The sequence below is a fragment of the Eleutherodactylus coqui genome, chromosome 3, assembly GCF_035609145.1.
Source record: "Eleutherodactylus coqui strain aEleCoq1 chromosome 3, aEleCoq1.hap1, whole genome shotgun sequence".
Lineage (NCBI taxonomy): Eukaryota > Metazoa > Chordata > Amphibia > Anura > Eleutherodactylidae > Eleutherodactylus > Eleutherodactylus coqui.
Genome location: NC_089839.1, coordinates 4,072,043 through 4,094,859, shown reverse-complemented (window position 1 = coordinate 4,094,859; position 22,817 = coordinate 4,072,043). Strand labels below are relative to the sequence as shown.

The 22,817-nt window shown below is 44.7% G+C and overlaps 1 protein-coding gene across 2 annotated transcripts in view; it reads right to left on the bottom strand.

Annotated features, from left to right (window-relative positions):
- The window catches only part of KCNK2 (potassium two pore domain channel subfamily K member 2), a 166,923-nt gene that overhangs the window by 36,442 nt on the left and 107,664 nt on the right, over window positions 1-22,817 (bottom strand). For both annotated transcript variants that reach the window (XM_066594460.1, XM_066594461.1), the window contains exons 4-6: window positions 9,550-9,710; window positions 6,789-6,975; window positions 2,536-2,675 (exon numbers count right to left, since the gene is read on the bottom strand). In XM_066594460.1, the coding sequence (XP_066450557.1) occupies window positions 2,536-2,675; window positions 6,789-6,975; window positions 9,550-9,710 (488 nt within the window). The remainder of the gene's footprint in view (window positions 1-2,535; window positions 2,676-6,788; window positions 6,976-9,549; window positions 9,711-22,817) is intronic.

Below are 22,817 nucleotides of genomic sequence, written 5' to 3'. Positions count from 1 at the left end.
TATTTGTATCTATATATCTCTCTATCTCATATCTATCTCATATCTATCTATCTCATATCTATCTATCTATCTATTTCATATCTATCTATCTATCAATCTATCGCATATCTATCTATCCATCTATCATCCATCCATCTCATACCTCTCTATCTATCTATCTATCGATCTCATATCTATCTTTGTATCTATGTATCTCTCTATCTCATATCTATCTATTTATCTTATATTTATCTATTATATATATATATATATATATATATATATATATATCATATCTATCTCATATCTAGCTAGCTATCATCTATCTATCTATCTCCCATACAGTATCTATCTAATATTTATCTATCTATCTAATATGTATCTATCTATCTATCTCATAGCTATCTATCTCATATCTATCTATCTATCTATCTATCTCATATCTATCTATCTATCTCATAGCTATCTATCTCATATCTATCTATCTATCTATCTATCTCATAGCTATCTATGTATCTATCGATCTCATTTCTATCTATCGATCTCATATCTATTTATCTCATATTTATCGATCTCATATCTATCTATCTCATATCTATCTATCTATCTATCTATCTATCTATCTATCTATCTATCTATCTATCTATCTATCTATCTATCTATCTATCTATCTATCTATCTCCTATCTATCTATCTCATATCTATCTATCTATCTATCTTATATCTATCTATCTATCTATCTATTTATGTGGAAAGACATCAGTGGGGCTGTTTTCAAAGGGCCGCTTCCTTAATTTTTATTCCTTAATTATATAACTATGCTTGTTACAGTCCTGGGTATAATAGATGATGGAGAGATCTCTGTACTGACCTCTGATATATCTATACATAGTTATTAGAGCGCCCCCTTGTTACAGTCCTGTGTATAATAGATGATGGGAGAGATCTCTGTACTGACCCCTGATATATCTATACATAGTTATTAGAGCGCCCCCGTGTTACAGTCCTGGGTATAATAGATGATGGGAGAGATCTCTGCACTGACTCCTGATATATTATACATAGTTATTAGAGCACCCCCTTGTTACAGTCCTGGGTATAATAGATGGTGGGAGAGATTTCTGTACTGACCCCTGATATATTATACATAGTTATTAGAGCGCCCCCTTGTTACAGTCCTGGGTATAATAGGTGATGGGAGAGATCTCTGCACTGACCCCTGATATATCTAAACATAGTTATTAGAGCGCCCCCTTGTTACAGTCCTGGGTATAATAGATGATGGGAGAGTTCTCTGTACTGACCCCTGATATATCTAAACATAGTTATTAGAGTGCCCCCTTGTTACAGTCCTGGGTATAATAGATGATGGGAGAGTTCTCTGTACTGACCCCTGATATATCTATACATAGTTATTAGAGTGCCCCCTTGTTACAGTCCTGGGTATAATAGATTATGGGAGAGCTCTCTGGGTATTAAAGCCCGCCCATTCCATTTATTACTTAAGTTGCCACTTTTGTACCCGCTCAAGCTCTTCCCCTCTGTGTTACCCCACTAGTATTGATGACCCCTCCAATACTGCCTGCTATGGTTCTCCACAAGTAACTTCTTAAATACTGACCCCTCCAATACTGCCCCCTGTAGTACCCCACTAGTAATGGTGACCCAATCAGAGTATGTACCATTTATAACCCCCTCTGCTTTCTATCACTGACCAGTTACTTACCCCCTTACATACATTCTCCCCCAGACCAAGCATTCTCATGTTATATACTGATCTTTTATGCGGCACAGTATCATTAAATTGTTCCCCCAGCACGCAGAAATGGTATAAACTCTAGGTATCGCTGTGGTGATGCCTCATGGGATAGATGTAAAACTAAAAGTAAACAAAACTCACTTTCAAGATGGTGGTTAAAAGCATCAGACAGGGGGCTGCACTGCATGAAAGTGGCTGCAATACACAAAGGAAAGCTCCAGAGTGTGGAGATGGATGGAAAATTGTTTTCACAAGACTGGCCCTTTAAATGTTTTCATGGAAGGGGTTTCTTAAAGGCGTCTTTCCAAAATTAGAGAAGTTCTTTGACAGGGGATTCCCACAATGGGCATTTCTAGCCGATGTCCAGCATCTGCAATGTATCTGCTGCTTGTAGAATATTCTTACCACAGACCGCCAACAGACACAGAATCCCGCTTGCATGCCGTACACGTTATCACTCACTGGGAAGGCTTTTCCATTGATAATCTGTCACACTGGTGCACAAACAATAAACCTCGGTGTGCGTCCGCGGGCCAATTCACCGCCTCAAAATGAAGATAAACTCAAATCCACTGAACACTGGAAATTAAATTACATTTGCGGGTCGTCCGCTCGTAAACAGATGATGCAAAGAAAGGGATCAGCAACCAGACAAGCACCATATTCCATGTAGGTAAAGAGATCAGTAACAGCCAAGTATCCTCCTTGAATAGTAAATAGGAAAGCAGACAAGTGGGCCGGACCAACGTAGAAAACAGCTATTAGAGCACCTATTAATGTTTTGGACTATCTCTTACCTCTTCCTTTGTCTTTTTTGATAGCACCCTCAGCCAGTCGCCGATCATGCTAAGCACAGCAGCAAAATAGGCAAGACCCACCAAGATCCAGAACCACACCACAGGCTTGTAGAAATCAAGGTACTCAACATCTGAACCACCTAAAAGAAGAGAGGACAACCAAGTGAGTAGACAGGATAGCAAATGTGATGGACATTTAGAAATACTATGACATGTAAGGTGGCTAGCCATAGCATCGTGGTTAGGTTCACGCTCTCGAGTGTAGACGGTTCCCAGAAGATGACATGTACGGACCACAGTAGTGGGGGGTGAGGTTCATAAAATCATAGAATGGTAGAGTTGGAAGGGACCTCCAAGGTCATCAGGTCCAACCCCGTGCTCAGTGCAGGATTCACTAAATCATCCCAGACAGATGTCTGTCCGGCCTTTGTTGGAACACTTCCATTGAAGGAGAACTCCCCACCTCCTGTGGTAACCTGCTCCACTCATTGATACCCTCACTGTCTAATATCTAATCTGTGTCTCCTCCCTTTCAGCTTCATCCCATTGCTTCTAGTCTTTCCTTGTGCAGATGAGAATAGGGCTAATCACTCTGCACTGTGACAGCCCTTCAGATATTTGTAGACAGCTATTAAGTCTCCTCTCTGCCTTCTCTTCTGCTAAACATTCCCAGATCCTTTAACTGTTCCTCATAGGACATGATTTGCAGACTGCCCACCATCTTGGTAACTCTTCTCTGAACTTGCTCCAGTTTGTCTATGTCTTTTTTAAAGTGGGGTGCCCAGAACTGGACCCAGTATTCCAGATGAGGTCTGACTAAGGAAGAGCAGAGGGGGATAATCACCTCACGTGATCTAGACTCTATGCTTCTCTTAATACATCCCAGAATTGTGTTTGCCTTTTTGGCTGCTGCATCACATTGTTGACTCATGTTCAGTCTATGATCTATAAGTATACCCAAGTCTTTTTCACATGCGCTGCTTCTTAGCCCATTTCCTCCCATTCTGTATGGTTTTTTTTTCATTTTTCTTGCCCAGATGTAGGACTTTGCATTTCTGCTTGTTGAATACCATTCTATTAGTCGCTGCCCACTGATCAAGCTTTTCTAGATCTTTTTGAATCCTCTCTCTCTCTCTTCCCTTGTGTTAGCTATCCCTCCTTGTGTCGTCTGCAAATTTGATCAGTTTCCCCTTAATTCCTTCCTTCACATCATTTATAAAAATGTTTACCAACACTGGGCCTCGGACAGAGCCTTGTGGTTCCCCACTTGCCACATTCTTCTACTGGAATGTACAGCCATTTGTGACCACTCTTTGAGTACGATCCCTCAGCCAGTCGTGAATCCACCTAACTGTTGCCTTGTCAATGCCAGATTTGGTCATTTTTTCAATAAGTATGGTATGAGATACTTTGCCAAATGCTTTACTAAAGTCAAGATATATTATATCCACCGCATTTTCCTGATCAACGCAGTCAGTGATAGTATCATAGAAGGAAATTAGATTCGTCTGGCATGACTTTTTTGTTACAACCCCATGCTGGCTCTGGTTAATTACTCCAGTCTCATCCAAGTACTTCCATACATGCTGGTTAATAATCTGTTTAAAGATCTTCCCCGGTATAGAAGTCAGGCTCACAGGCCTGTAGTTTCCTGGATCCAACTTCTACCCTTTTTTGAAGATAGGGACAACACATACCATTTTCCAATCTTCTGGGACTTCTCCTGTTCTACAGGAAATTTCACAGATTATGGCGAGTGGTTCAGCAATTACCTCCGCTGCTTCCTTTAGTATCCTAGGATGTAATTCACCTGGACCTTGAGACTTGAATTCATTTAAGTTAGCTAAGTGTTCCCTCACCATCTCTCTGCTTACAGATAGCCTGCATTCTTTTATTCCCCCAATAGCACAGGGAAGATCAATTGATGATACATCTACTTTCTGAGAGAAAACAGATACAAAATAGGATTTAAAAGTCCGGCCTTATCAACATCATTCTTAACCAATTCACCATTTTCATCCTGTAAGCATCCAATAGCATCTTTGGTTTTTCTTTTGCTTTTGACCCCCAAAATCCTTTTTTGATTTTGGCCTCTGTTACAAGCCTCCATTCATTATCAGCTTTGGCTTTTCTGACACTTGCCCTACAGTTTCTGCAGACCCCATTATATTCTTCTTTAGATATTCCCCCCTCTGTCCATTTAATAAACATATTTTTCTTCCTCTTTAACATGTGTACAAGTTCTGTGTTCATCCATCCTGGTCTCTTTAAATCCTTCCAATTCTTCCTTCTTTTAGGGATTGGTAACGATTGTGCTTTGAGAATCTCATTTCACAATATTTCCCAACCTTCTTGGACATTTCTGTCCTTAAGAACATCCCGCCATTGGATTCTTCCTCTCCTCTTTCTGAGTTCATTAAAATCTGCCTTTCTGAAATCCCACCTTGAGGTCTGAGTCTTCTCAGGTCTTCCTCCCCTTGTTATCCAACATCCAAGGATATAATGATCACTACCTCCTAAGGTCCCAGTCACCCTTACTTCCTCAACTATTCCCTCCTTGTTGGTGAGAATTGGGTCCAAGATAGCAGATCCCCTTGTTTTCTCTTCGACCTTCTGGAAGATAAAGTTGTCAGCAAGAGCGGATAAGAATCTGTTGGATCCATTACTTTTACCTGAGAGATTCCCAACAAATGTCTGGATGGGTAAAATCTCCTATGATCACTATGTTGGGCTTCCCTGAGAGCTTGGCCATCTGATGTAGAATGAGTTCCTCCATATCTTCTGCTTGTCCAGGTGGCCTATAGTAAATGCCTACAATGGTGTCCTTTCTGTTGTTCTCTCCTTGTATTCTTACCCAAACAGTTCCTACAGAACTCCCAGCTCTGAAGCTTGAATCTCAGTGGAGATGAATGTTGTCCTAACATACAACACAACACCTCCTCCCCTTTTATTAGGTGTGTTCCTTATAGATAAGTTGTATCCTTCAAGCCTTGTGTCCAATCATGTGTATCATCCCACCAAGTTCCCGTGATGCCGATGACATCATATTTCTCTTCCTGTGTTAGAAGCTCCACTTCTCCTTGTTTGTTTCCCATGCTCTGGGCATTTGTGTAGAAACATGTTAGTTTAGTTCTACTGGTGCATCAGAGGACTAGGAGATTTTTATGGTGGGCCAAGCCTTTATAATGATAATGGACTCCAGCCTCAACAGGACAGAACTAAACAGCACCGGACAAGCAACTGCTCACCCTTCCTTCTTCCAAGAAGCAATAAGCAACCCTCCAGTCTTCAGTAGTTTGGCTTAATCTTAGGCAGCATGTAACATAAATCTAATGTACATTAGAATATATAAACTAGTGCCGGCTGACTAACAGCTATGAACAGTGTAGAGATCGGTCACAGGATGCTGTTGCACTATTATAACGGGGAGCCTATGGACGTACAGGAAGGAGTCAGGAAAGGGGAAACATGACCGGGCTGGGAGGAGTCAGGATCAGGAGAACATAGAAGTATTGGGAAGAGTCAGGACGGGCAGGCCATGGATATACAAGGAGGAGTTCGGATGGGGACAGTATAGACATGCAGGGAGGAAATAGGGCGGGGAGGATATGGACATACTGGGAGGAGTTAGCATGGGGAGAATATGGACAGAGTGGTAAGAGTCAGGATGGGCAGTCCATGGATGTACAGGGAGGACTTAGGATTGGGAAATATAGACATACAGGGAAGAGTCAAGACTGGGGAAGATATGGACATAGTGGGAGGAGTCAGGACGGGAACAGTATAGACATGCAGGGAGGAAATAGGGCGGGGAGGATATGGACATACTGGGAGGAGTTAGCATGGGGAGAATATGGACGGAGTGGTAAGAGTCAGGATGGGCAGTCCATGGATGTACAGGAAGGACTTAGGATTGGGAAATATAGACATACAGGGAAGAGTCAAGACTGGGGAAGATATGGACATAGTGGGAGGAGTCAGGACGGGAACAGTATAGACATGCAGGGAGGAAATAGGGCGGGGAGGATATGGACATACTGGGAGGAGTTAGCATGGGGAGAATATGGACAGAGTGGTAAGAGTCAGGATGGGCAGTCCATGGATGTACAGGGAGGACTTAGGATTGGGAAATATAGACATACAGGGAAGAGTCAAGACTGGGGAAGATATGGACATAGTGGGAGGAGTCAGGACGGGAACAGTATAGACATACCGGGAGGAGTTAGGTAGCATCTGTGATGTCAACAACTTACCAGCCACATAGTCTCCAAATCCAATTGTGGTGAGAGTGATGACCACAAAGTAGAAGGCGTCCAACGTATGCCACTGCTCAATGTGCTGGAAGATGATGGCCGGGATGGCAACAAACAGAATACATCCGAACAAGATGAAGATGACGGTTGAGATGATGCGGATTTTGGTTTGACTTACATTCCACTTCTGTAAAAACAAAGAAAACAGAACTGTTAGCGCTGCTGTAAAGAGGCGCCGGGGGAACGCTACGTCTCATCACATTGGCAACCGCAGTCCAGCTGACTGATCCACCCGCTGGGGTTCTTCTCTCTTGCCCAATCTGCAGTATCTTTACCGAAGTCACCAAAAGAAAAAGTGTTGAGAAATATTTGTCATTTTTGTTTCAAGACTGGATATTCCCGTGTATCCATCATTAACCCCTTCAGGACCAGAGAATGAACACTTTATTTATTATAGTCATTCGGCGGTCCTGGAGAAGTTAAAGGAGTTCTCTACTTTGGACAACTGCTTTGTATAAAGCTTAACACGGGTTACTCCTCAGCAGTGAATTGTGGAACCTATGTGCAGGCCTTCATTCCTCCTGTGGGGGCGCTGCGGGTGAACTGGAGCGTTACTCAGTAGAAACACGCTAGTTCTTCCATAGTGAGAGACACTCTACGTAGCTAATAAATGAGGGTCCTGAATGGGAGCCCCTCTATTAACTCAGCAGATCCTCGTAGGAGATTTAAAACAAGGCTTTCTAAACTGGACAACCCCTCCAAAGGGTCATGGTTGGAATTGGGAGAATATTTTGGGTGGATTAGGATAATTCTATAGTGACCGCCAATATGGCATCACATCCTGTTGTCACAAAGAGGGGCTTCACAAATATATATGAAAAAAGACAATATTCTGTAAGCAAAACCCACCTGGCAGCTTTTGAGAAGGGACATCATCCTGAAAAGTGGAGCACCAAACGTGCACTTCAGGGCTTTTACTCACAAGCGGTTTTTTAACGCTGCGATATCAATGCAATTTTTCTACTGCAAATGTCAATGGGACTTTCTAATGTTAAAATCGCGTCGCACAAAAATGGCAGGTTTGCGCTTCTGCGATGTTAACATTAGAAAGTCCCATTGACATTTGCAGTAGAAAAATTGCATTAATATTGCAGCGTTAAAAAAACGTTAGTGGGTAAAAGCCCTTAGGTGTTGTGCTAGCTTTTTGACCTTATGCCCTGCCCATTTATATAGGACACGCCCCAAATTTATGGTTCCTAATCTACAAATGTATATATGACCCCTTCTTTACCCCAAATGCATGCAGAACCCAAAGTAAAGAGACACAAAGGTAAGAAGGCTCCTGTAGGGGAACGTGCACACAGGACTGAACAGAGTCCGATTTTCGTGTGGTGCCCTGACTTTAGAGGAGGACAGCGCTGGATTGTAGGAGCGGGTGAGTATAACAACATGAGCGCCAACGTACAAGTCAGATGACATCCAAGAAAAACAATGAGACAAAGGAAAGAGGGGTCCACAAGAGCTGACAGTCTGACTGGAATGGGGGCTGTGACACAAAGCTGCATGTAAGGGGGAAAGTTTTAAAACTGTCCAAAAGAAAAACTCTGTCGCCCATAGCAACCAATCACGGAGCAGCTCTTATTTCTCAAGCTGCTGAGTTAAGATGAAGGCTGTGCTGTTGGACAACAACAACAACAAAAAAAAAAATTATTTGTATAGCGCCAACTTATTCCGCAGCGCTTTCAGGTAAGTCATTTATAAAGTTTCAAGACATGCTTAAAACTGCAGCACGAGAGAAGTCCTGAGACCGAGGGGATGTACCAAGGGAGGATGCGGGATGTATGTCACTGGCTGAGTGAAGGCCACTGGTGGGAAGGTAGATGGATACGAGAGCCCAGAGATGTGATGGAGCATCGGGGAGACTGGTAACCTGTGTAATGAGCGACAGAGAGCAGATAGGGGTGTAAGTTAGGGGTTTGTGCTCAGCAGTTCAGTAGGGATTAATATCCTAAATACTTTGTATATGAAGCTTCCAGGAATTAGCGATTGATTGAATGTAAGGGAGAAAGGAGAGATCTGAGTGAAGTATAACTCCAAGACAGCGGGCTGCAACTCTAGGTAGGGTTGGTGGATTACGGATGGAGGCATCAGGTTCAGGTGAAGAAGATGTTGAAGACATCTGAAGAAGCTACATTTTGGAAAGATTAAGCTTCAGATATAGAACTGAAATGACAGCGAAGCCCTACAACTCGCAAGTATGGAGCCATGCTGTGGATTGGGTCTGGGGTGACGTCATGGCATCAGCCCTGGTCCATGTGATCCACATGCTGGCGCATGCTCAGTGTCATTTCAGTGTTGGATGCCAACATAATCCCTTTCCTGTGTTTCAGACACATGTCTGTCCTACATCAGACCAGTGATGCACCCTCTCCAACATGACTGATGAAGGGGTCACCCCAAAACGTGTATTATTGCTGGTTTTAATTAACTAGATAGAAGAGAAGGATTCTTCATCCTGTTGTCTCACGACTTGTTTCCGGAGTGTTGCGCCAATATAACAGCTCTTCGGATCTTTGGTTCAGCCATACAGTCTGCTCACTGTTGGAGAGTTCACCTGGTTGGGCCCATATAACGCTCCCTTGGGTCTCGGTCATGGGCTCTTGCCTTTTTCATAGTTTCTGTTGCTTCACCCCTTCTTTTATCGGTCTACGTCTATCACGATAAATATAATACTCAATAATGAAATAATGTATCTACTTACTACAAACATGTCCTCTACTCGCGCTATCCCTTTGCCAAATATGGTTCCTAGTTGGTCTCCAACACCGGCCAATAAGAACCCGAACAAAGGGATTCCTAGAAGAGCGTAGATAATGCAGAAGATCTTTCCGCCTTTTGTTCGTGGTGAGATGTTCCCAAAACCTGCAGAAGAAAATAAGAAAAATGGAAACTGTTACAATTTCTATAAAAACTTGCAGCTTAGATGGTGATAAAGAGTTACATGTGATGTCAACGGCAACAGATGCAGCACACGGTAACAGGCATGAAGAGCGGAGCTAATAGAGTTATTTACGCTAGCTCGTAGATGGAGGGAAACGACCGTCCAGGAAGGTATGAAGAGACCGTACCAAAATGTTGTGACAGTTTGTTTGGGTTACGGTTAAAACAAAGGACATGAGGTCAATAGCTGCCGCTGGCGGTGGAGACGGTGACTCTTCAGTTATGATTGGGAGAAGACTGGCACAACCTACCACATGCTGCAGGAGTACTAGTCGATTGTATGAATGTAATGGGAACGCTCCACTTTACGTTCTGCTCACATGCGTATCGCCGCCTCCGTTCGCAGTCCCTGGCGCCAAATCAGGGACAAAATACTGTAGCAAAGCACGCTGCGCTATTTTGTCCGGGAAAATGCTGAGCAGCATGACAGAAGCCAACGGACACCATTATAGTCTACATAGAACGGATCCGTCCCGGCTGGCATTCCTATGACGGAACAGACAAATACCGGAAGTGTGAAGGAAGTCTTGTTTCTATTTTCCACTTCTGACTGCCTGGCGATTATATAAGATCCTTTCCTGACAAATTAAAATTATCTACCAAACAACATAAGAAATACACTGTACCACATGTGAGCGAATCCATGTCTCGCCCTCTTTTCCCCACGTATCCGGGGAGACCAGGCATGCGGGTGGCATCCCTGGCGGGGTTTGAGCCCGGGACCCCAGTGCTGCAGGGTGACGGTGCTGGCTGTTGAGTCGCTGTGCCACTCATTCACTTCTTCACTCTTTTCAAGTTTCAGTATTCTCTAACTACCTAATGCACACTGTGCTCTGCCCTCTGATTGGCCAGTGCTGATCACATGAGCTGCTCCATCCAATCTGAGAGCAGGTATAATGCACTATGAATGGACTGCGGGGACTGGGTAGTCTGAAGATTGCATTAACCATCATGGATGACTAAAAAGGGGACCTGGAACCTGCAGATCACCGGGAGAGCAGAAAAGCATACGGTAACAGTGGGCAATGTACTCCCTGCTCTCCCGGGACAGAATGTTGTCGCTCTGAGGGGAATAGTAACGTTATGGTCCCATGAGTGTGATTGGGATACATCCACTGCGCAGCCAAAGGTTCCAACTATCTGAGGACCACCAATCATTAAAGTGATTATAGCTGTTCCTAGCTAATGGCAGCCCCATTTATTGACAAGACCGAGCTCCCATTGGCTGCAGCGGCGAGGCGGCGGCTCTAGCGTTATGTAGGAATGCATTCTTATGCAAACCATGTGGCCATTAACGATGAGCAGCCAGTAGGCACTTAAATCATTAGTAAACTGCAGCTTCCACCCGCATAGTGTCCCCATTACAGGTATGCAATGCATGTTTTGTGGAACCATACCCTGATATGAGTGTTACCTGCTACAGGTTATACTTGAAATTAACCCCTAATTGCCAAGATGCACCTGGACTTGCAGCTGGAAAAAGGATTGCACACAAGCATTAACCACAGCTGCTGCCGCTCATGTACTAACACCCTAGGGCCCTAATGGAGGTGGCTGCCCATATTTTTGCACCCTTTTTGAGAGCAGCACATAATAGTGACATGCTTGCTGATTACAGTGATATGACTGTTGTGTGAATCTGTGCGGTAATTTGGGAGACACTGGCACTTTATCAGTAGCAGCACATACATAGAGGACTACAAGAAATACTCCTGGATATTCATGCGCTATAGCTAGTCACACCAACCCTAATCTACAGCTACTGAATGGCAGCAATCTCTCTATGTGTAGTGGCCCGGAGGGTCCTCCAGAGTAGTCACACTAACATTTGTCCAGTCCCACCTGTCTATGTGCTTTCTGGAGACATAGAGGGTGCCGCACGTTGGAGAAACCTTGTTTCTCCCTTCCTAAGTTAAGAGCTTAGTGCTGGCAATAGCTGGTTGCCTATTGGTTGTACATCAAGCCTCTGCTGATTGGTGTGAGAGTTCAGAGCGGGAAACCTTAGTATGGGTCCCTATGCAGAGGGGGAGGAGACCAGAGAAAAGTGCAGGAAGGGAGAGAAAGTAAAGGAGGAGTCAGAGCAGCTGGTGGAGAGGAGAGTCCGCAGCAAGGTCAGAGGAGGAGGTCTGTCAGCAGTGCAGCCGAGCATGCAGTGATTTAACAAGCTTTTCAAGGGTAGTGACATCCCTTTCTGCTCCCTTGTTCTTGCAGCAGTGAGGAGATCTGAGGAGATCTGAGTTGGTAGTCATCATTCCACAAAACAGTGAGTTAAACTACGGTGAATTCAAAGCCAACTCCCATGCAACACCTGCTTTATACACTTCCAGTACACCCATCAGCTAATCAAACCTGTGGGGAAATGATCACTGAGTAGCCTCTGAGAAATAGAGAGAGCGTTGAAGAAAAGTGTTGTTTAAATTGCAAATCTACTGTTTTCAACATGTTAATTTACTGCATCATTGTCGGCTCTGCTACATCCTTGTAGCGCTGCAAAGTGTAAGTGGATTCCAACTGTTTCAAAAGCTTCAATAAAACTGCGTGCTCCCAGTTTACTAAGACAAGCTACTGGAAGCGTGTCAAGTTATTTCACCATCGCTGCACTGAAGAGTTCAGGTTGAAGTACTGGCGTCACCCGTGACAAAATAACTGTTTATCTTAAATGTACCCTTGTATGTTATTTGTGCCACTGTGTGAAAGCTGAGCAAAGCACCATTATTGTCACTGTTCGGAGCGATTACAGAGCCACCCGCGACAACCATCTTGATTTCCCCATTGTCTCCCCCACTTTGGTGAGCTCAGCTTGGCCCTTGCATATGCATAGTAATAGGCAGACAGCAGTCAATCAGTGGCTTGATAGTGTGGTGGGCATGGCTAGCTGCAGCTCATGATTATCAAGGACTACTTCTTGTAGTCCTCTATGTATGTGCTGCTACTGATTAAATGTAAGTTTCTCCCAAACTACTGAGATACATATAGTAGATATATCACTGTAATCAGCAAGCTTGTCTCTACGTCCTGCTGCTCGCAGAGACGGCTGTGACGAGATGATGGCAGCCTTGATAAAGAGCTTTGTTTCTAGTCTTATTTTAAGGGTCTTTACAGCTCCAACAGGAACTGTTGCAGATAGATGGTACTATGGCTTGGCAGTTGTGCCGCTGTAAACTGTGTAAGGGGGTGCGGGGCACCGCTCACCCTCCTTGCAGAAACATTTTTCTTCCTTTTGGAGGAGAGCTAATATGCATTCTTTTTCCCAGGGAGCATTGCCTTAACACCTCATCAGTACAGCGTAGGACACTGGTTGGCTGGGGAGACGCCTTCAATGTAGCTATCAGGCAGCACTGTTTCTCCTTGCAGAGGCTTCCAGAAGCCATAGGAAGTCTTACAAGCAATGCTCTCTGGGAAAAGGTATGCAAATTAGCTCTCCTCCAGAAGGAGCAAAACTGTCTTTACAGTGCCACCTATTGGAGGTGACTGCCCTATAAGTCAATATTTGACCCATTAATCAGCCTTATCTCTAATCATTCTTCAAGGTGCTTTAACATCTCTGGCATTAACTTACAGGGCAGCTGCTTCTAGGATGTGGTACAAAAGAGCCAGCTTTCTTCTTTCTGGAGGAGCACTCACCTTTTCCCATGGTGCGCTGCCTGTAAGACTCTCTACACCAGTTGATGGTTTCCATGAGGAGAAGCAGCCCCCCCCCCCCCCCCCTGAAGTTTACAATTCCCGCCAGCAATGCAAAATCCTCTCTCAAGGCAATTTGTCTCTTCCACCTACAGCACTACGGTAAATTAGGTGCCACTGATAAAGTATGTGAATCTCTCCAGGAGGCTCAGAACAAATAACTGGAGATGTGATCTCAAGTTCCATAATATTCTACAGCGTTGAAGCCCTCAGGAAGCGTTACCGATTCACAAGGCATCACTCCATCAGAATATACAAGAAGCCGCCCGGCATCCTGACCCCATCCTGTTGTATCATTCCATCAGAGTCCTGAATTACCACGAACACAGAATAATATCTCCTCATCCAGACAGACTAATGCCGGCGTCACCGGGGGGACGTATTCTTCACTGACTGATACTCCAGCCCACACATCAGTTTTTATGAAGCACAAGAGAAGAAGATATCATTATGTTTTAGCCGATAGCGATCTACAGAGTCAGCCATGTGAAGACTCCGCACTACCGTCACAATGTACAGCACCACGCCCCACATGGACACAAAGCAGTGATCACACGGCACAAATAAACTCCAGATAGTCCGACATAAAACACTAAAACAAACCCCCAACACAAACAGGGGGGAAAGATGGGGGATTCTAGCCCTACCAGGTGAAGGGGCGAAATACCCCTGCCTAAAGTGGAGCCATCGTCTCGACAAGGACGACCCCACGTTGCGAAACTTTGCCAACTATACTGACCCTAGGAACTAAGGAGAGCGCTTTGGTTTAAAATAAATGCACAAAACTATATACAATATATGCACTTCTACTCAATCTGGCAATATACTTTATATCCACTAAAAAGTGGGGAGCAGCAGATCCAGTAAAGACCGGAAGCCCGCAGGCGATCAAGGGGACATAAATGTAAGAGCACAAAGTGGAAAAGATACATCGTGGATCTGCGGTACACAAAATGAAAAGAAAAACGGAACTCACTTGACCAGGGGAATCCTTATGCTCAAGAGACTCCCCCTACATGGATAATATGGTGCAATCCAAATGCTGGGAGAAGTGTGTGCAAAGGAGCACAACAGTCCAAATCAAGGCTCAAACGTTTTTGAGTGAATTTAATATAAGATACTTGACAAAAAAAAGGCTCAATGACACAAAATATATAAAATTAGAGAACATGCAAAGTGCCGTGCCGAAACGTGTTGCATGTTGTCTAATTTTACATATATTTTTGATATATATCCAGCATTTGGACTGCACCATATTATCCGTGTAGGGGGAGTCTCTTGAGCATGAGAATTCCCCTAGCCAAGTAAGTTTCATTTTTCTTTTCGTGTAGCACAGATCCGCTGTGTTTCCGTTACATTTATACTGACTATAGGTAGCGACGTGTCAGTAAGCGGGTGGGAACAACTACTGACACGTCGCTACCTATGGTCAGTATAAATTTGGATTGTACCACATTATCCATGTAGGGGGAGTCTATTGAGCATAAGAATTCCTCTGGTCAAGTAAGTTCCGTTTTTCTTTTCATTTTGTGTACCGCAGATCCACCATGTACCATGACAACCCCAACACCACCCTGTAAGGAGGGTCTCCATAACAAAACAAAGCAATTTCTTCTCAATGAAACATTACAATTTCCAACCAAGCATCTAATTCCAATTCTATTCGTTCAGTCGTGTCCGACTCTTGGATACTCTGTAGGCCGGTCCTCTGCATGCTTCTCTACCATTCCCGTATCCTTAATGGTGCCCAGCCAATGTGTCTTTCGTCTTCCCTGTTTCTTTTACCACTAACCATTCCAAGAAGCATCTCTTTTTCCAGCAAAAATGCCCTCATGACGTGTTCAAAGTCAGTCTGTTTGTCTTGTAATATTGACCTTTATGTGGACTTTCTTGTTGGCAGTGGTCATAATCTTAGTCTTCTTAGTGTTCGGGTGAAGTCCCATCTTCTCACTTTCTTTTTTAGCTTCAGGATCAGCATCCTCAGATGTTTAGCTGTTTCTGCTATCAGAGTCATATCATATTATTCAGCGCTGCGAAATAAGTTGGCGCTATACAAATAAAGATTAATATTTATTACATTATCTGCATATCCTAGATTAGTAATGATTCATCCACCTATTTTCAACCCAATGCCCTAATAATTTAAGTCCAGCCTCGTGATCACTTTCTGCAGGTCCTCCAGATTGTCCGGCATAGTGTTGCAAGTGCAGCTCTTGGGACTGGTTTGAGCAGCTTCACAGGGATTCCATTGATGCCAGGCAGCTTTCTCATCACCCCACTTCACTTTCCAGCAGGTCTAGTCCCAGATCATCTTGGCCCGATGTCACTGCTAGCACCAGCATATAGTTCTTTATAGAACCATAGAGTTGGAAGGGACCTACAGGTCATCTGGTTCAACACCCTACTCCATGTAGAATTCACTAAATCATCCCAGATGTCTGTCCACCTCTGAAGACTTCCATTAAAGGAGAACTCATCCCCTCCTGTGGCAACCTGTTCCACTCATTGCTTCTAGTCTTTCCTTGTGCAGATGAGAATAGGGCTGATCCCTCTGCACTGTGACAGCCCTTCAGATATTTGTAGACAGTTATTAAGTCTCCTCTCAGCCTTCTCTTCTGCTAAACATTCCCAGATCCTTTAACCGTTCCTCATAGGACATAATTTGCAGACCGCTCACCATCTTGGTAACTCTTCTCTGAACTTGCTCCAGTTTGTCTTTTTTAAAGTGGGGTGCCCAGAACTTGACCCAGTAATCCAGATGAGGTCTCACTGAGGAAGAGTAGAGGGGGATAATGATCTCACGTGATCTAGACTCTATGCTCCCCTTAATACATTCCACAATTGTGTTTGCCTTTTTGGCTGCTGCATCACATTGTTGACTCATGTTCAGTCTATGATCTATTAGTATACCCAAGTCTTTTTCACATGTGCTGCTGCTTAGCCCAATTCCTCCCATTCTGTATGTGCTTTTTTCATTTTTCTTGCCCAAATGTACGACTTTACATTTCTCCTTGTTAAATACCATTCTATTAATTGCCGCCCACTGTGCAAGCTTTTCTAGATTTTTAAAAAATCCTCTCTCCCTCTTTCCTAGTGTTAGCTATCCCTCCTAGCTTTCTGTCATCTGCAAACTTGATCAGTTACCCCTCAATTCCCTCCTCCAGATCATTTAAAACAATGTTGACCAGCACTGGGCCTAGGACAGAGCCTTGTGGTACCCCACTTGATATATTCTTCCACTTGGATGTGCAGCCATTTATGACCACTTTTTGAGTACGATCACTTAGCCAGTTGAGAATCTACCTAACAGTTGCCTTGTCAATCCCATATTTGGTCATTTTTCCAATAAGTATGGTATGAGATACTTTGCCAAATGCTTTACTAAAGTCAACATATACTATATCCACCACATTTCCCTGATCAACCCAATCGGTGATTCTGCCAAAGAAGGAAATTAGATTCGTCTGGCATGACTTGTTTGTAACAAACCCATGCTGGCTCTGGTTAATTACTCCATTCTCATCCAAGTACTTGCATACATGCTGTTTAATAGTTTGTTCAAAGATCTTTCCCGGTATAGAAGTCAGGCTCACAGGCCTGTAGTTTCCTGGATCCACCTTCTTCCCTTTTTTGAAGATAGGGACAGCATTTGTCCTTCTCCAATCCTCTGGGACTTCTCCTGTTCTCCAGGAACTTTCACAGATTTCGGCGAATGGTTCAGCAATTACCTCTGCTGCTTCCTTTAGTATCCTAAGATGTAATTCATTTGGACCTGGAGACTTGAAATTATTTAAATTAGCTTAGTGTTATCTAACCATATCTCTGTTTATATATAGCCTGTATATTGTTTCCATCTCTTCTTGATCTTCTGCTGGTCACTAACTTCATTCTAGTCATGGTTCTTGATGGCTGCTTGGTGGGCGGAGAAAGGTTTTTTCACCTGTTTCACAGTTGCAAATAATTCCCTGGTGCGACCCTTCTTGTAGGCTAATATAACGCTCATGCATTGGGCATTCAGGAATTTGTTCTTGTCTTTCCTGGCTTCTCTTTGGAATTTAGCATTGAGTCAAATTCTCTAGCCTTTCCTTAGCCTTAAGGCCCACTTAGACAGGACAAATGTCAGACAAACGATGCCCAACACCCATCCCCAGAAGTACCGGCTCACATGTGGTTATCGTTGCTTCACAGCAGGGCGGCTGCAGGAGATTTCTCTCCTCGCTCTCCCCCGCTCCTCTCCATTGACATAACATAGCGGCCATTCACTATTGAGCAGCTGCTATTTACACTCATCGCTCATCATTCAGAATTTCTGAACGATGATTGTAAATAGCAGCCGTTCAGTACTGAATGACCGCTATGTTATGTCAATGGAGAGCAGTGGGGGAGCACGAGGAGAGAAATTTTCAGCAGCCACCCTGCTGTGAAGCAACGATACCTGCTTCTGTGCAAAAGCACGTGAGCCGGTACTTGTGGGGACGAGTGTCGGCCATCGTTTGCCCAACATTCGTCCCCTCTAAATGGGGCTTTAGTCTCTCTCCTTGTATCAGCAATCTGAAGAGTGGTTGCAATTAGCCAGCTCCCACTGCTAACTGCCTTCTGGCACGGCAGGTGTTCTTGAGCGATTTCAGTGACCTTTCCCTTTATCTCTATCCACAATTTGTTTGAGTCTCCACTTTCCTGCATGAGCGAGTCAAACCTGTTTCTCACCTTGACTGCGTATTGTGCAGGGATCTTGCTGACATCAAATTTCCTCTGTATGGCAGGATGCTTGAGCTTGCATAGTCTGACCCTGACTTTGGCTATAAGGAGTATTGGTGATCAGACCGGCAGTCTGCACCTGGTAGTGTGTTTGCAGAGCAAATTGAACCTTTCCATTTCTGGCAGAGGATACAGTCGATCATCAGGAATACAAACTTCCAAATATCTTGAAGTAGAATTGATGGCTGAAACAGGAATGGGATAATATAAAGGTTTCAAGAATAATCCAAACTGTTTCGCCACATCTTGGTGGATCAAATTAATCCCAGCACCCCTATCCAAATATAAAGTCACTATATTCAGAATTATCACAGCAGGAAGAACCACCCTGGAAGATTATTGCAAGCAGTTTGTGAATTCGGAGGAATCTCCCCCTTAACCTTCAGGCCAGTTAATTTCTCTGGCTAACAGCTCCAAAATGGGCACACCTAAAAAAATGGTCTTGTCCGGCCATAATAAAAGCAGTGGCTCTCGAACCAACATTTCCCCTAGCATTTATTCTTCATGGACAGTGCACCCAAATGCATGGGTTCCTCTGAATGTGAGGTCACCAAAGACTTGACCTCTAAACACTCACTTATTCTCTCTCTCTTACCCAATGACCAATAAAGATGGCCAAAGTCAAAGCTTCATTGAGAGTTTTAGGAATGGGATACTGAATCATTAAATCCTTAATTTTGTCAGATAAGAATCCAAAACATAAATGACTTTTTAGCGTCGGCCCGTTGCATTGGGTCTCTGTAGCCCACCGAAGAAACTCTGCACAGAAGTCTTCTACAGGCAACCTCCTCGGCCAGAACTTACTAACTTTATTTTGAAAAAGAGTGATCCTATCGGGATAATCAAAGTAAAACCTTAATGAAGAAGAAAAATTGTCCACAGATTAGAGCATCTTAGAGGATGATGGTAAAGAAAAAGCCCAAGCCTGATGGTATCCCTGTAAGCAGGGTATAAGGATCCCCAACCTTTGGGACTCATTACCGGAGGACGAGGGACGGAGATTAAAATACAACCTGCAGGCCTCATGAAAATGATAAGCTCCTACCTGTTGCCAGGTTAGGCAAATCTAATTTAGGCTCCTTACAAAGGACCGGCCAAACCATTTGTGGCTTAATATTAGCCACCTCCAGTAACAGAGACTTAAGCTTATTAACCAATAACTCAATGGGATCCATAAGAACACTAAATAAAAGACCCCACAGGTAAAACTTCAACCACAAGAGATGAATAATCAGCAACTAGTGAGAGTAGGGATAGAAATATACAAAGCCCCTCTCAACTAGATGGGCCAGCCAAGGAAAATACAAACCACCTAGGGGAATTTCAACATACGACTCCAATGACCCTTCATCAACGACGGGGGTAACCCAAGGAGATAACAAATATACAACCCCAAAAATGTCATAACGTGTCTCGGACATATCATATTTAAGAGCTGAGAGAGAGTCTAGAGAGCAGGATCTCCTATTCTCCATGTATCTGTAGCACACCCTCATATGTAGCAGCAGCATAGAGGACATTATGCAGCAGTACTGAGCAGTGTAGATGCAATTTCAGTAGCTGTGACACAGTAAATGCTTAAAACCCCAGTTCCAAAAAGTTAGGAAGCTGTTTATATTGTAAATAAATGTTGAGAAAAAAAAAGAGTGCAAAGATTTTGAAATCTCAAATAAGCATATCTTGTTTGCAACAGAACACATCAGAAAGGGAAAGGGAGAGATTTTTTCCAATTTATTAAAAAAAAAATACATAATTTAGAAATTGATGGCAGCAACACATCTCACAAAAGTTGGGAGAGGGGTAACAAAAGGCTGGAGAAACAGCTGAAGAGTCAATTTTCTACCAAGTTACATGACTGTGTATAAAAACAGCATGATAGAGAGGCCGAGTCTCTCAGAAGCAAAGATGGTCGGAGGTTCACCAAACTGTATCTACAACGGCATCTACAATTGTGGAACAATTTCAGAAAAATGTTCCTCAATGTAGAAGTGAAGGCCAGAGAAGACTGAGAGCCTGTAAAACGACAACAGAGGAGACTCCTTAGGGTCCTGCCTCACACGGGCTGCATGAGGGCTTGTTTTTTTATTACTTTTTATTCCTGTTCTGGAAAAGCGAAGTGAACCAAAAACCTGCATTTTTGGCATCTTCTTTTTTTTTGGCCCCTTAGAGACCAGCCTATTTGTGAATTAGAGACCAAGTGATTTTTGATCATCATACTCATAACTCATTAACATAGTTGAAGGAGGGCTTGTTTGTAGTGGGACAATTAGCATTTTTTAATTTGACCACTCTGGGGTACTTATAATGTGCTGCAGATGAGGAAAAAATGTCCAGAAATTCCGCCATTGTTTTGGGGGTTTTGATTTTACAGCGTTCACCATTCCGTAAAAATAACCTGATAACTTTCTTATCTGGATGATCACGATTTCTGCAACTCCAAGTTTATAAAGATTTTTCTACTTCTTACTAATAGTAGTGGTGAGGCAGGGACAGTGGGAAAGGTGAAAGAGATATACTGTCTGTAAGGACTGGTGGTTCGCGGGTCCGTCGTGCCCGCACCGCCGGTCCTGTCACACGTGCGGCTGCTGTGCGGCGCAGGGGGACCCCGGTCCTCGTCACTTCCTCTGGCCGCAGAGCTCTGCCTCGCCGCTGGGTTGCTAGGGACGCGGTGGGTGTTGCCCCGCGCCGCGTCCTAGGTATCATAGCAACCGGACATGTGTCTCCTTCCCTGCCTTCTGCAGGGCTGGGAGGTGGGTTCCCCAGTGCTGCTGTGCACTCAGCTGCTGTCAGGCTCCCCGCCCCAATCAGCTGCTGGGGCGGGAGCTCTGACAGCATTTAAACCTGCTGGTGTCTGCAGACCAGTGCCAGTGTTAGTTTGGATTTCCTGCTACACCAGCGTACTTCCTATTTCTGACTCCTGATACTGACTCTCTGCCTGTTGACCTGACGTTGCCTTTGCCTGACCCTCTTGTACTGCGTACGCTCTCGTTGCTGACCCGGATTGTCTGACTCTCCTTGCTGTTGTTTGTTCCAGTGTCTGTCTGTTTGTTTTGTCCCAGTGTCCCCCTTCCTTAGTGAGTGTAGGGACCGTCGCCCAGTTGTCGCCCTGGGGCTTAGCCCAGGGGGGCAAGTAGGAAGGGACAGGGGTTGCGGGTATTTTCAGGGACCTCCAGTTTCCCGGACCCCGAGTCCTGACACTGTCTATATAGGCAGTGGGATTTTTCAAACAAATTTGGGAAAAATACTATCTTTGGGCTGCCTGTGACCGTCTTGAGTGTACTGCGTCTCTGCTGGGGGTAGTAGTCCTAATTAATACGCAGCTAAGTGTTACAGCAGGCTTGCGCAAAATTGTTTCCTGGCTCTGCGTTGCCCGTTACATCACCGCCGTCATCCCGTCCAGAGGGAAACAGTATACATATATACGCTGCCTACAGTATCTGTCTGCTATCTCAGCTCAGCCTTTAAAAAAATAGAAGCAAAATACTTAAGGCCTACTAGTGGCCTTTGGACACTTGACTGCTTCTGCGCTGTGAATTCCACTAGCTCAGTCATACGCACCTACGTCTCACTACAGGCTTGCGCAAAATTGTTTCCTGGCTCTGCTGTGCGTTCCGTAAGCGAAGTCAGCCTCCAACCACAGGCCAATAAGCGGCACATTTAATTACAGCGTTCTGTTTCTGCACTACTGGTAATACAGCATGCTGAGGGGTAGGGGTAGGCCTAGAGGACGTGGACGCGGGCAAGGACGCGGAGGCCCAAGTCAGGGTGTGGGCACAGGCCGAGCTCCTGATCCAGGTGTGTCGCAGCCGACTGCTGTGGGATTAGGAGAGAGGCACGTTTCTGGCGTCCCCACATTCATCTCACAATTAATGGGTCCACGCGGTAGACCTTTATTAGAAAATGAGCAGTGTGAGCAGGTCCTGTCGTGGATGGCAGAAAGTGCATCAAGCAATCTATCGACCACCCAGAGTTCTGCGCCGTCCACTGCTGCAACTCTGAATCCTCTGGCTGCTGTTCCTCCTTCCTCCCAGCCTCCTCACTCCATTACAATAACACGTTCTGAGGAGCAGGCAGACTCCCAGGAACTGTTCTCGGGCCCCTGCCCAGATTGGCCAGCAATGGTTCCTCTCCCACCGGAGGAGTTTGTCGTGACCGATGCCCAACCTTTGGAAAGTTCCCGGGGTCCGGGGGATGAGGCTGGGGACTTCCGGCAACTGTCTCAAGAGCTTTCAGTGGGTGAGGAGGATGACGACGATGAGACACAGTTATCTATCACTCAGGTAGTAGTAATTGCAGTAAGTCCGAGGGAGAAGCGCACAGAGGATTCGGAGGAAGAGCAGCAGGACGATGAGGTGACTGACCCCTGGTTTGCTAAGCCTACTGAGGACAGGTCTTCAGAGGGGGGGGGGCAAGTGCAGCAGCAGGGCAGGTTGGAAGAGGCAGTGCGGTGTCCAGGGGTAGAGGCAGGGCCAGACCGAATAATCCACCAACTGTTTCCCAAAGCGCCCCCTCGCGCCATGCCACCCTGCAGAGGCCGAGGTGCTCAAAGGTCTGGCAGTTTTTCACTGAGAGTGCAGACGAGCGCCGAAC